The sequence below is a fragment of the Temnothorax nylanderi genome, unplaced genomic scaffold (assembly GCF_030848795.1).
Source record: "Temnothorax nylanderi isolate EJ_2023f unplaced genomic scaffold, tnyl_v1.0 TNYL_tig0309_pilon, whole genome shotgun sequence".
NCBI lineage: Eukaryota > Metazoa > Arthropoda > Insecta > Hymenoptera > Formicidae > Temnothorax > Temnothorax nylanderi.
The window spans coordinates 31,678-45,709 of NW_027249371.1; the positions used below are offsets into that span (position 1 = coordinate 31,678).

Below are 14,032 nucleotides of genomic sequence, written 5' to 3' on the forward strand. Positions count from 1 at the left end.
AAGCATTCTCGGCTTGCACTCTGCTACTACATCCGCAATATGTATTCAATTGCTTCCGTTTCTCGTTCTACGCGATCAACATGAAGATCACGGTCGTTTATCCTATAAATCCCATTTTTAACAATATATATCCTATTTAAATCGGATTAAATCTGAAATTTAATGAGAGAGAAAGAGAGAGGGAGGAAGGGGGAGAGAGAGGGGGGAAAGAGCAATTCAATTCTTCGTATCTTACGTATCAAACTATAAATATTACTTACTATATGGATAACGCGAAACAAACATAAAAAACAAGATAACAATAGCAAGAGTGTTAATTAAAGTAATAACTTCATTAGCGATAATGGTCAGTAATCGTTCCAACACGAAACTTGTACATACATCTATTTTTTCAATTATATAATATATGAAAAGTACAATTATTTCCCAAAAATTCTCGCATTCTTTTGTCTTCGAAGGAAAACAGACAATTTCCTTTTTTTTCACGTTTCAATATCCATAAACATTTTTGTTAAACCTTATCTTTATAAGAACCAGGTAATAATCTGTATCATCTGTATTACTTATACTCTTCTGAGAAAGAGATTACGGTACGCAATAAAGTAATTTTGCATAAATAATGAGAATTTTATTATCAAAATTTTTGATAATATTCTTTGATATTACTTGCGTAAAGTTCATTCTCGCAATACGAAACGTAACATAAAGAAATAAATTTGAATATATCGATCGAATTACTCATCGTTAATCCAACTTTATTATAGAATCATCGTTCCGCGTTTCAGCCACCGCGGCGTACTTTTGTTTCTGAATCTCATCGTGACCCCATATTGTGTACCTATATCTTCACTCCCGTGTTTCCAAAGTCAAGCCATCGTTTTGACATTCACATTTCCAATCAGGATTTATATACATATACATATTATATAAATATACATTAAATTATGCTAATAATAGATATATAATAGTACAGTATAATCCACGTGCGTGTGACTTTTGCGGTACGCACACGTGGTAAATATATCGATGAACAACCGGCCATAAAAGAGAATTATTTGCCTTAATAGTTTTAACTCTATGTAAATATTTACAGATTACGTACGCTAAAAATGATTATGAAAGCTCATGCTTTCTGCAACAAGTTCATTCTAATTTACACAGATATTTTTACAAATTATTATTTACGTTGAAAATGTAGGAGAAACGTGTCTTTCTTTATAGAATGCAATACAATCAATACGTGTCGGTGTGCTTGATCGCACTTGTCTTGGGACAAGTTGCGGCATTACCGCAGCATCCTCAATATACGCAGCAATACCCGCAACAGTACCAACAACAACAGGTCAGAGAAGAGAGAAAATTTGCCGAGAAACCAAACGCGATGAAGAAGGTGGCGATCGACGATCTCGAAGATATTAGCACTAATCAGATTCAGGTAAAACACAGACACACACACACACACACACACACACACACACAAAATTTAATTTGATTATTATATTACTACATTATACATACAATCGCAATGTTACACCCATCAGGGACTGAAGGAACAAGTATCATCCGATTTCCGATCCTTCAATTACACTTGTAATATATCTCAAACTATAGCGGCTCATCTTTTTCACTCACTAATATCGCACTGATTTTCTTTAATTTTTCTGTGCGCAGGAGGGTGGCAGCAGCGGGTTCTCGTGGTCCAATATGCTAGGAATGCTGATGCAGATGCTGCTAGGTCAAACTGGAGGTGCGACCGGACCTAGCAAAAACGAGATAGACGATGGCGCGACTGTGAGTCCATGGACCAATCTGCTTTCCGTGGGTCTGAGGGTCCTCACGGCGCTGCTGGGTGGGCCCCAGCAACCAGTGGATGGTATCGACAAGGTGGACAATCAAAGTAGCCCCATGCAGGTAAGTGAGAATAATCGTGGCGCTCCAGCATTAACGTAAACCTCGGTTCCACTTCGGACATAATTTTCGCGAAGCTGATGTCAATAATTAATCCAACTGGAAATGAAAATGTCGTTCTCACACCCCGTTCGAGACGAAAATTTGTACATTGGATCAACTGCGCTCCCTTTAGTCGCATCCACGCTAGATTGTAATCTGGGTAGATTGTAATCTGTTGTTAGCACGTAGCACATAGACACGAAATAGGATCTTGTAATCTATGAGATTTACGTTACTAAGCGTGTTAATTGTCTGAAACGTTGACTGCCTCTGTCGCGAAGGACTTCTCTCTCTCTTCTCTCTCTCGCGCGCGCGCGCGCGCGCGCGTGATGCGAGAAAGAGCCAGCCAAAGCTAGATTCACATATGTAAACTATCTTGTAAATATGTGTAACAACTAATACTTATAGATTGTGTTGCAAATGCCAAACTAGTTTTTTTCTTTATAAAAAGACGTTTAATGTACGTGATATGAATTATTTATTATATTTTCCCCAAAATTAAAATATCTAGAATATTTGTGTGATCGCACCTTTATTTTTTATTTACTCATGTACAGTATTCTGCCTCTTAATAATGAAATTTTTACGTTGGAGGAAGGGGGCAGTTCCGTTCGCGTTACAGTTTCAAGTCACGGCAAGTTTAAATCCAACGCTCGGTAGAAATTCGTAAAATGCTCACGGCTGCTTATTGTTACGCGAACCACCCATGTACGACATACGACTACCATCGGACAACTATAGGAAAGACTGCGTCGAATAATTGTTCTAATTACGGCGAACCATTATTTTCACGTACTTGCGTCTATCTTCACGTTTTCTACACAATTTAATTTGTCTCACGGCCGGAAATTCAACGGCGTTTCACTTCGCTTCGATCTTTGTGTTCGACCATCACATTTGCGTGAAAAAATAATCCAGACATAGGTATAAACATCATCAGGTGGTTGAAAGAGTGAGCGAAAACTTTGCCCCACGTATAAAGCAAAGTTTATGAAATATTTACGAAAATTTGTATTTAAACATGGTAACTACAACTTTTTTGCTTAAAAGCCCCATATATGGATGACGGAGGGTTAATGGACTTTTGTAATGATCTTTTTGCTGATTAATTGTAAATTAGGTATCGATGATGAAAGTGACGTCGTAACTATTGGCAATTAGCATTAATTGCAAAACTACCTTCGATATTATATTCTATGCGAGAGTAAAGATTGTAATCTCGCATTTTTCATTGTCACTATCAAAGACAAAACGTTCTCATACCTATGTTAATCTTTCTTCCAGTTGTCCCATCAACTCGCTCCGTTTTCCGTTATCATATACAAAGAATCCAAACGCGCGCGACACTTGCACCAACGTGCCAGACAAAAGTAGATAGCCTATCACTTTGCATTCTCTCACATTCCTTGTAAATAATTGTCGAACTTTGGACTTACGCGCACATGGCTGGTGTCGGTTGTTTAGGAAATTTTGACTGCGGTGCTGGGCGCGTTTCTAGGACAGGGCAGAGATCCCGAACAAGTTGCTGTAATGGCGAAAAATGCTTCCGAGGTTAGTACGAGTAAACGTTCTACGAACGAATAGATTGGACGTCAAGTCTAACCCAAACTTTTGAAACTCTTGAAACTTTTCTTCTCGATCGCTTTAAAGCAAATTGACTATATAAATGCATGCTTTATTATAGGATAAGTCGGGGGAAGATGCCATTGTAGTTGAGAAATATTATATAGAAATATGAACAAATTAAATAGTCACAACCAGTTTGGAATTATTGCAAGATGATACTTGAGCTTTCACATAGCAGTGCTGAAAATAGCCACTCTAAACGTTCTCGTGCCTGACAGCTAGCTGTAATGGGGGAAGATGCGCAAGTACTGTGAGAAACATGCGACTCAATGGATAAATAATTTTTAACAACAAACTGTTTAACTATTAACAATTAGTAAGGACAGTATCGGAAAAGTAATATTTTCGTTTTTTTATACATGTCGTAGGCTTTTAGAAAAATCAGCCCGTTAGCTAAAATCCTAGGAACTTAGCTAAACGCCGGCCAATAGAATAATCAACCGTGAATTAGTGTAATATCCTAGTAAATTCAGCCTCTTAGGCTAAAAGCCGGCTGTTAGCCTAACGGCCTGACACGCTTTGGGCAGTTAGAAAAATGATCATTGGATAGCATTGCGAATGTAAACAAAACATTTAATTACACATATACATTATTATATACATTATTATTTATTAATGCAAGTTGAGCTCATGTGGTAACGAGAGTTGCACAAAATCTTTGCTTTAAAGCAAGCACACCTGTTCGTCCGACACTGATTCTTGGCTATTTTACAATTACATTTTTTTATACCCCTGACCACCACTTGCTGACTGCTTTGCAGTAGCTTCTCTCAAGGTGAGAAATATGTCATGTGATTTGGTAACTCGCCATTTTTCTTTGATATAATAAAGCATTTTATCTCTACCTCCGTGGCCAGTTTGGATGTGAACTTCCATCAGTTTCTCATAATAATCCTCAAGTGCCTCCATATAAATCACTGGTTTGCTTGCGTTTTGTCTTTTTACAATTACTCGCGTTTCAGACCCAATTTTCGCAAGTTCATACGTCTTACCATAGTGATAATGAGAGATAGTCTGTTTTGAATTGGAATTTTCAAGCTCTTCCAACATTTTAATCACACGAAGCATGTGTTCACTTGTTATAAAAAGGCAGAATAGACAAAAGAAGAAGACAATGGTTAATATGGATAATGCGCAAACAACAAAAATAAATAAATAGATAAATAATAAATTAATAAGTGAATTAAATTAAATTGATTTAGTATGCTTACATATTCGTATATCGTCAATGGTGAAATGAAATAATAATTGGTAGTCATGCAGAAATCGCAAAAGACCATAATGTAAGTTTTGCACGTCAAATTATAAGGTGAGTAGTCAGTAGATAAAATTCAATAAATAATTAAGAATGAGAAGCGATCGCTTCTTCTGCCATTTGAATTCAAATTGAACTGATCTAAAGAGTCAATATTAAAAACAATGACATGTAAGTCATAACAAATATTAAAAGTATAATTATATAGCCGTTATGACCTTGTCATATATTATATTTGAATTCTCCAAATCTTTTTAAATGTTTTGTTTACATTCGCAATGCTATCCAATGATCATTTTTCTAACTGCCCAAAACGTGTCAGGCCGTTAGGCTAACAGCCGGTTTTTAGCTTAAGAGGCTGAATTTACTAGGCTATTACACTAATCCACGCGGTTGATTATTCTATTGGCCGGCGTTTAGCTAAGTTCCTAGGATTTTAGCTAACGGGCTGATTTTTCTAAAAGCCTACGACATATATACATTTATCGAATATTATTGTGTATTATTCGTGACATTTTAAAAAACTAAAATCTATAAATATAATTAAGAATACAAAACTTGTACGTCAGTCGTCGTGTAAATAAAATGGTCCGTCACGCGCATGGTGTTTTTCCTAAAGTGGAATCTTACACCAATAATGAAGAGAAGATACCTGCACCTTTGACTCTTCACACTGCACTGATGTCATAAAAGAAATGGCTATTCAGGTCATGAGACAGCCATTTCACGTGGTTTCAAAATATGTTAAATAATAAGCCCAATTTCAATGAAAAGAAATTATGAAAGATCTTAACCAAAAAAAAGAGTACAATATTGTAACAAGTCTATATCCACCGCTTGGTTTGAATAGATCTTCCTGGATTCTTCGGATTTAATACGATAAAATTACATGTGTCACTCGTTGTACGAACAATCTCAATGACTAGCCAACGACTACGAAACATTACCCCATCTATTGAATAATAAATATTAACAAAATGGCACCTTTGACCTATTGGCATCTTTCCCCGACTTACTCTATATATTTTATATATATATATATATATATATATATATATATATATATGTATATATATATAGGTGTGTGTGTGTGTGTATGCTTATTATACATGTGCTTTTCTTTAAAGTGCGCCTGCTTTGTCAAAAACGTCGAGAACGTACACGTAGAACATCGAGTAGAACGTCAAGTTAGAAGTTAAGAGAGAAGTGGAGTCAGTTTTACTTAATTAACCGTGTCTCCGTGTCGACGGTCTTGTTGTAGTACCTACTTGCTAATCAACTTGTATTTATAATCCAACTGTCGCTTTCTTTAAATTGCTTTTATAACCCATGTCAATTAATTAATCCGTATTACAACCTATTCTCGGTACATACGATAGAAATGTCGAGAACACAGATCTGAGCGACTTTGCGACGAGAAATAATATAGGCCGGCTCTATGATTTAATTGAAAAAAAGTCATAGTCGTAATCGTCCTAATTCTCTATCGAGAATTATCTCTGCGCTTTAATGATAAATGTTTTCGTAAGCCGACCATAGTCGTGTAATATGCTGGTGACAGATTAATTTCGTGTGTATCTATACCGTCGGACGTAAATTCTTTTTCCACGTATGTGCACGCCTCTATGAATAAGTTCGCTTATATCTTTGCTTATCCGTGTTATTAAGCAGTTCATCAGCATAGTCATCAACCTGCTAGACGCCCTAAAAACATCGTTCTCTCATCGTTCTCTGGAGGCTCGCTCGCTCGGAAGACGTGACACCGTTTCCGAAGCTGCGATAGCGTCAATCTCTATGCTCAAGGTAAATTCAGTAAATAATTGTCAAACGAGATAATATAAATAATATTAATTAATATAAACGACAATTAAAATATATAATATGCATCCGTTCGCGATTTGTTGGAACATATCTAGAAAATTGCTGGTCGCCTTCACACAAATGTCGTATCATAATTATACGTACTTCTCGTTATACATGTATTTATAATTATAATTATTTATACACACATTATTCTTGTTATTACATAATTATTTATCTTCTATTACAAATTAGTTATTATTACTATAAGACTCTGTTGGTATTGGTATAAATAGAAGAGAAAAGATTGTTATACATATATATTATTACATACATATAATTACGTGCGATAAGCTTACGTCTCCTCGGGCGAAGATATATGTATATATATATATATATTAGGGTGGTCCTTATTTACTCGACAAAAAATTTGTTTTTTTAATTTTTTTGCGGCACCCCCCAAAATGTTTCCACGTCGCAAAAAAATAATCCCTGCCAAAGTTCAGCTTGATCGGATAACGGAAACCGCGCCGTGCCCCCCGGATTTTTAAACATTTGAGTTCTCTTGTATATTAAACTGTTTATTCCATCAACATTGGTTTTTCCCCACAAAGCGTATTTCCCACAAAAATCCGGCCTAAAGCACTTTTTCTTTTTTTTCACATGTGTGTCCTGCTTTTCCGCATCGTTTGAGACCTTATCAACGTCTCATTTAAACAATTGGCTAAATCGTTAATAACTGCGAAGAATGAGGGTGAATAGTTGTTGCATTTATTGCTTGATTAGCTGAAAAAATTATGTATGGGCTACAAAAGTTATAATAGTATGTTTATATAGAGCCAAAAGAAGAACAAAAATTAAAAGATTTTATGTCTTTATTAAAAACAATCAACTCCCTGCGGCTAACGTTACCTAATAATATTTATACTCGAGTCCTGAAGCTGTTGCGCTTGCGTTCTTCAGATCAGAAAGTATCCGCGGATACGAAAAAGTAGATGATTGAAGCTATGAATCCAGAAAAAATATCGACGAATGAAAGTGTTAAGCGCGCGTAGTTATAAAAGCACACGATATTCCTGAAGTGCTAGAAAAAGATATTGAACATTTCGTAACTGCGAAAACAACTGATTTTTTCGACAGATTTAATGTTAGTCGGGATTTTATCGGCAGACTGACCCCCGTCAACCTGGTCGGAAAACGACACTTTTAAAAAAGGTTTTCAAATTGTCCAAATTATCCAAATTAAAAGTTGTTAACGATACAGAGCGGAAAGAGGCGTTAAGTTAATGGAGGATTACGGTAAATTAATGAACTAGAAACGAAGATCAAAAACAGTATTTATTACGAATTGTAAAAGATTACCGCCGCCGCCGCCGCTTCCCTGATTGCCGACAAAGGAAACCTTATTATTGCAATAAATATTATTAGGTAACGTTAGCCACAAAAAATTGATTGTTTTTAATAAAGACATGAAATCTTTTAATTTTTGTTCTTCTTTTGGCTCTAAACATACTGTTATAACTTTTGTAGCCCATACATAATTTTTTCCAGCTGATTAAGCAATAAATGCAACAATTATTCACCCTCATTCTTCGCAGTTATTAACAATTTACCTAATTGTTTAAATGAGACGTTGATAAGGTCTCAAACGATGCGGAAAAGCAAGACACACATGTGAAAAAAAAGAAAAAGTGCTTTAGGCCGATTTTTGTGGAAAATACGCTTTAAAAACCATTTGTTGATGGAATGAACAGTTTAATATACAAGAGAACTCAAATGTTTAAAAATCCGGGGGCACGGCGGTCGTTCCGTTATCCGCGATCCAGCTCTGAGCTCTTTGGCAGGGATTATTTTTTTGCGACGTGGAAACATTCTCGGGGGGGGGGGGGGTGCCGCAGAATAAATTTAAAAGTCGAAAAATATAAGGACCACCCTAATATATATAGATGTCCCATTGTGATTCTAAACTCGATTCGCTATAGGGCTACATGAGATCCGTCAAGTCCTTTAGCTACGTAGGTCACGCGGAAGAGGAGGGACAGCGTGGTTGCGCCGAGAGAGCACTTTGCGAGGCTAGTGCGGAATGTATCGCTGATACGCAAGGTCCATCGTCGATTTTCTGCCAGCTTGGATCGTAAGTGTCCACTTTTGTGTTTAACGCATAATACGAATGTATGAAACGACAGAGCGTAACTCTAAATTTATCGTTGCGCATACTTGCGTATACTTGTATATATCTATTATACAATAATATGACGATCGAACGAATAATGTCCCATTATTTTTTTGCATCACGTCGAAATTATAACATCACCGAAATTATAACAGTTTCAATCTGTGGTAGTGGATCAAAGCTCACGCAATCAGTCAAAGATCAAATTCGACTTTTTCACACAGGTATGCGACGAGTTATCTCCTGCAGAGACAAAGCGGCGTTGGCTTCGAAGCCTTGTACGAGGCAGGACGACGTGGTCGCACGGGCGAGGACTGCAGGACTCTCTTTATGGATTGCAACGCTGTATGAGCGCAAGTCCATCCTCGCACCACATTCTGTCGAACGTGGCTTAGATTTCGTGGGATTTTGAAATTTTCTTGCCAATCGAATTTAACTCGACCCGGCAAAAATCCTCTCGAGCAATCTCTGATGTATATTCCGTAGGCTCGTGCCTTCGTAGAATAGAAAATGTGGAAATCGGAGCTACTCGCGTGTCTATATTACGAGCAACTAAAACAACATAATATTTTAGGTCTCGTAATTATCTGTGGAATGTCTAAAATTTTAAAATTAGGTCCTTTAGAACAGTTTTCAAACATTCAAAGGCTGTTAAATAGTCAAGCGTTCAGACGATATACGTTTCACACGGGGTTTCCGCGGTGTTCCACGCGGTCTAGGCCATGTTAAAACAGAAGTATAGATTTAATCGACGTATCCACAGCACGGGCGTGCACCGAGCCGCGGGATTCGCATCGAATCTCGCCAGCTCTTCAGCTCGGCTCGAACTCACGATTGATCATTTTCTTCAATTAGAGAATTCGTTGTATATGTGTGTATATGCGCTAAATAATGCAGATTTATTTCAACACTGATCCACGATCCTAATGTAATATGCAATGTAACAAATAGACGAGGCACTTTGACACTCTGATCGCGCTTGTCTCGAGAAAAATTACAATGGATTGAAGTTTGGAAGTTTTTTTGCTACGTCTCTTTGTGTGAATTAGTGTCCGCGATGATATGCTTGATGAAAAAATATCTAACCAAGTTTCTCTCGTTTGCTCCTATTGTCACGTTGAGAGTTATATATATATGTATCCTTTTGTGTCAATCGCCGAGTTTCGCCACGTCGATTACGCAATTACACAATTATATTTATTTCTATTTATTGAACGTATTAAATATAGGTGTAGCATTTGTGGTTGGAACTCGGCGGAGTTCTAATATTCTCATATATCAATGACGATGACTATTATGTGCGATAGGCAGCGGAAGTTTAATAGTTGACATGTTTTTACGAGGAATAAAATTTGTTCAACGCCCAAGATATGTAATACTCCGAATATCTTCAAAACATAAAATTGTATAACGAATGTAGTGGCGCATCGGTGAACATTATCATTATTGACGGAAAAGTTACCACAAAAACGAAACTCGATTCCCTGTGCAACACACTATATATATTTAATCGGACTGAAACTCTTGTAAAGCTTTGTCAAGCTCAAATTTCAACGCGATATATAAGCACGTGAAAAGTGATTTTACGCCATTTATGTTATGTTGATTAAATTTTGAAATTGTATCGGTTACAATTGCTATGTACATTTATTTACGTATTTACGATAAAACTGTAAGCTCGTAGGGAGGAAGATGCGCTTAGAACTGTCGGAGAAAGAGGATCGGCAAATTTTGATGTGCTCGATGAACTCTGTTCAAGTATTACTATATTGTCCTTAAAAATGAAGAATAGAAGAATGTGATTATACGAATTTATTTTCGACATAGCAAATTTAATTAGTATTTTATTGTTCCAACTAATGCCTCCGCGATCATGGCGAAAAGAGATATACACGCATATTTTAATTTTTATATAAAAGAACAAATAAAATTTTTTAAATTTACTTCGAGTTAAAGGTAAAAAACTGAAAATGAGAAAGTTGAAAAATGAGCGACCAGTTATTAGTAATATTAAAGTTGTTTAAATAACTGTACCAAATGTGGCTTTGAAAATGCGCCATATCGGTAATTCAATATTTTGGTAACTCAAATTTGATATTTCACAATGATAGTAATTGAATGAGTTTCGTTATTGAATGGCCTTCCCTATTTAATAATTCGTGTTAATGTCTCAGGATACACACTTTGTTTCTTTTAGCATCCGCCTTAAATCTATTAGTTGCTGTATATAAGTATTATAGGTATATGTATATTGGTATAGGCATATGGTTGGAGTTAACTTTCCGTTATTTCTTCTCTTTGTATTTGTAATATTCTCGTAGTTCATTAGTTTATACGGTATAGAAATAAGTTGTATGTATGTGCGATTATTATATCTTAATAAATATAATCGATGAAAACAAACGGTCTCCTTTTTTTGTACATATTTACACAAGTATTTTTAATACAATATTTTTCGTTTTCCTACCAAAGAATCTGCCTGTTGAATATTCCGTATATATACAAGGTAGCGTATAGATATATATACCGTATGGAATCAAACTATAGTTTATTTATGCAAGGTAGTCTCTCTCTCTCTCTCTCTCTCTCTCTCTCTCTCTCTCTCTCTCTCTCTCTCTGGAGCATGTGCATGCGCATGCGTGCAAATAGCACATTTATATAACATATTAAAAATACGACGTCTGAAAAAAAAGATAAAGTCTACGTCATCGTCAAGAAGCGTGAAAACTTCAGAAACCGTGACCGTACGCTTCCTGTCGAGTGACAAGATTTGTTCCTTATGACGGAACAGTTTCATACCAAATCTCTTTGAAGGAGGAGTTCTCTGAATTGTCTCAGTGTTGCGCAATTTAGCGATTTTTTTCTATTCTCGCATAATTTCTTTGAGTCAAAGGTAAACGAAGCAAGCAGAGTGTAATTCATCAATATTATAATTTATATATTTATATTTTAAACACGTTAGCAATTTCTATATAATAACACATGGACAATTTATTTTAAAATATTATAGATAATTATTATAACAACTGTATTGAATATTTCTTTTATATTTATGTATCGTAAATATTTCGTATATTTCAGTGTTATTATATATATATATATATATATATATATATATATATATATATATATATACACTTTTCACAAAAATTAAAAAAACACTAAATTTTTCTTTAAAAATAGGCAAAATTCAAGCAGCTGTAACTTTGTTAAAAATGAACAAAATTTAAATTTAAAAAAAGGATTTTAAAGCTTAAAACCTCTACTTTCGAAAGATTACTATTATTTTTTGGTTTCTGTGAGTTTGATAACTTTTGCATGTAGAAAACTACGAGATAAAATAGAAAATTTTCCTCTCGTTTTGTGGGCCTGTCACGTGCACAAAAAAAAGCTGCGAAAATTTTTGACTTCCTAACACGTGAAAGCTTAAAGTTTTCCTTGCAAAATCTTTTTTTTGAAAATGTTTCTACGATTTTTTGTTTCCGAGTCGATCGCAGATTGAATAAGAAATGAGCATTTTGACTTTGATTGCTCATAACTCTTTTATAAAAATCATCGTATCGCAATTCAAAAAACAGATTCTTGAAGCTAAAACTTTGCTCTATTGAACATCTATATTGGCAATAAACACCGTTCGTTAGAGCAAAGTTTCAGCTTTAAGAATCTGTTTTTTGAATTGCGATACGATAATTTCATAAAAGAGTTATAAGCAATCAACTATATCTGTGAATATCTTGTAAAGAACGCTTGTCAAAGAAATGACGTTCAAATCTTTAACGAATCTTGGAGGCTTTGGAAAAGCTCCTTGGGACGTACCTGTCGAGCGTTATCACAGTGAGGGAAGTGGCTACCATCACGGATATCGTGGGTACGATAGATCAAATCCTAATGTTCATTAATATTGAAATTTGTACACATATTTCTCAAAGAGATTTTTTTATGAAATACTCTTCTAAATTTCAGAAGCTCCAAGGGAAAGGGTGGGAATAGCGCTGCATTGAGTGCGTTGACCTTGCTTGCTTTTCTATTTCTCTTAAATGTCATGCAGGTAATTACGTACACATGTAAGTTTATATTACTATGCATTGTATACTTTTAAAAAGGTATTCGCTAACTGAATTAATTTTGCTAAATAAATATTCTCGGATTCGTGACATTATAACTAAACGCGACTATAATAATAAGCTGTAATATATGTTTAGACAGAGATATTAATTGTGCTTAAAAATCAGCTCCATTTCTGTATGTACAAAGATATATCATTGAAATTTATCGTTGTCATTTGTAATAAGAATAAAGTTTTCTAATTTGCAAAGAAACATTTCATTATTTTTTTTCATGGAAGTAATTAAAATCGATCGAGTTTGCATGACGTTTTCCGGGTTGGAGCCGCACATGAATTGTCTATTTGATTCCAACGTTTCGTGAACATTTTAATTCGTTTTATCAGGGAGAAGCCTGCGCAACCTGATATATTGTATATCGTTCTCCCTGATAAAATGAATTGAAATGTTTACAAAACGCGAATAGACAATTCATGTGCGGCTCCAACCCGAAACCAAACCAATGTGTATCACACCGCCTCAAATATCTAATTAAAATCCACTGTGAAAAACGTTACAAAATCTATTGTTGAAAATCAATCGAGTTAACTGAACTGAACATTAAGAAAAAATGCACGCACGTGCATACACATCATATACCTATATGTATGTACATATTATATGTATATATATGCATATGTAATGTTTGCATTTCTTTAACAATTAATAGTTCTCTATTCCTCAGATTCCTCTCTAGTTAAAGACTTGATGTTACAATAATTATTCTTGTTGCCTTTTAGCAATCCTTACAAGATAACAACTCGACGCTCGTTCCAACGACCACTACGCTGTTGTTGCGAGACACCGAGTTACCAATCGTCTTGGACAATGGAGAGGAAAAAAAGGTCGAAACGAAAGAAACGAACTTTGCACGTATAGCAAGTTCATATACCTCGAAAGCGATGGCAACAGATTATACGCGACACAAAGTCTAACCATCTGACAACCATGGAGATCTGTCTGGCATTTTCTGGAATACTTTTTGTTTCTCACATTTTTCTCACGAATATTTGAAAATATTTATTCTCAGTTTTTTCCTGTTTTTAATTTTAAATAATACTCGGTTAATAATTTGCACAAATAAACGATAAATATATCAAAATTTATTATCTCGATATTCATAAT

The 14,032-nt window shown here is 35.2% G+C and overlaps 2 protein-coding genes across 3 annotated transcripts; both read left to right on the forward strand.

Moving 5' to 3' along the window:
- The first annotated feature begins 754 nt into the window (after nucleotides 1–754).
- On the forward strand, nucleotides 755–11,207 carry LOC139781005 (uncharacterized). Its single transcript, XM_071719781.1, has 6 exons — nucleotides 755–1,435; nucleotides 1,672–1,911; nucleotides 3,415–3,501; nucleotides 6,503–6,634; nucleotides 8,614–8,765; nucleotides 9,029–11,207. Exons 1-6 carry the CDS (start codon nucleotides 1,223–1,225, stop codon nucleotides 9,153–9,155), a joined length of 951 nt encoding a protein of 316 aa, XP_071575882.1. The 5' UTR covers nucleotides 755–1,222; the 3' UTR covers nucleotides 9,156–11,207.
- Nucleotides 11,208–11,291: 84 nt separating this feature from the next.
- On the forward strand, nucleotides 11,292–14,009 carry LOC139781006 (uncharacterized). Of its 2 annotated transcripts, XM_071719782.1 has the most exons (4): nucleotides 11,292–11,697; nucleotides 12,547–12,672; nucleotides 12,768–12,852; nucleotides 13,648–14,009. In XM_071719782.1, the coding sequence occupies exons 2-4, from the start codon at nucleotides 12,563–12,565 to the stop codon at nucleotides 13,840–13,842; spliced, it is 390 nt and encodes a 129-aa protein (XP_071575883.1). In that variant the 5' UTR covers nucleotides 11,292–11,697; nucleotides 12,547–12,562; the 3' UTR covers nucleotides 13,843–14,009. The 2 variants fall into 2 exon arrangements, with proteins under 2 accessions (XP_071575883.1, XP_071575884.1); XM_071719783.1 differs by lacking the exon at nucleotides 11,292–11,697 and having other exon boundaries at nucleotides 11,999–12,672.
- The last annotated feature ends 23 nt before the right edge of the window (nucleotides 14,010–14,032 follow it).

Bases quoted from the DNA above. Each gene is read 5' to 3' on its own strand.
- LOC139781005 (XM_071719781.1), top strand. From the start codon at position 1,223: ATGCAATACAATCAATACGTGTCGGTGTGCTTGATCGCACTTGTCTTG. The intron at 3,502-6,502 runs GTTAGTACGAGT...GTTATTAAGCAG, and splicing joins TGGCGAAAAATGCTTCCGAG to TTCATCAGCATAGTCATCAA. The intron at 6,635-8,613 runs GTAAATTCAGTA...GATTCGCTATAG, and splicing joins CGTCAATCTCTATGCTCAAG to GGCTACATGAGATCCGTCAA.
- LOC139781006 (XM_071719782.1), top strand. From the start codon at position 12,563: ATGACGTTCAAATCTTTAACGAATCTTGGAGGCTTTGGAAAAGCTCCT. The intron at 12,673-12,767 runs GTACGATAGATC...TCTAAATTTCAG, and splicing joins TACCATCACGGATATCGTGG to AAGCTCCAAGGGAAAGGGTG. The intron at 12,853-13,647 runs GTAATTACGTAC...GTTGCCTTTTAG, and splicing joins TTCTCTTAAATGTCATGCAG to CAATCCTTACAAGATAACAA.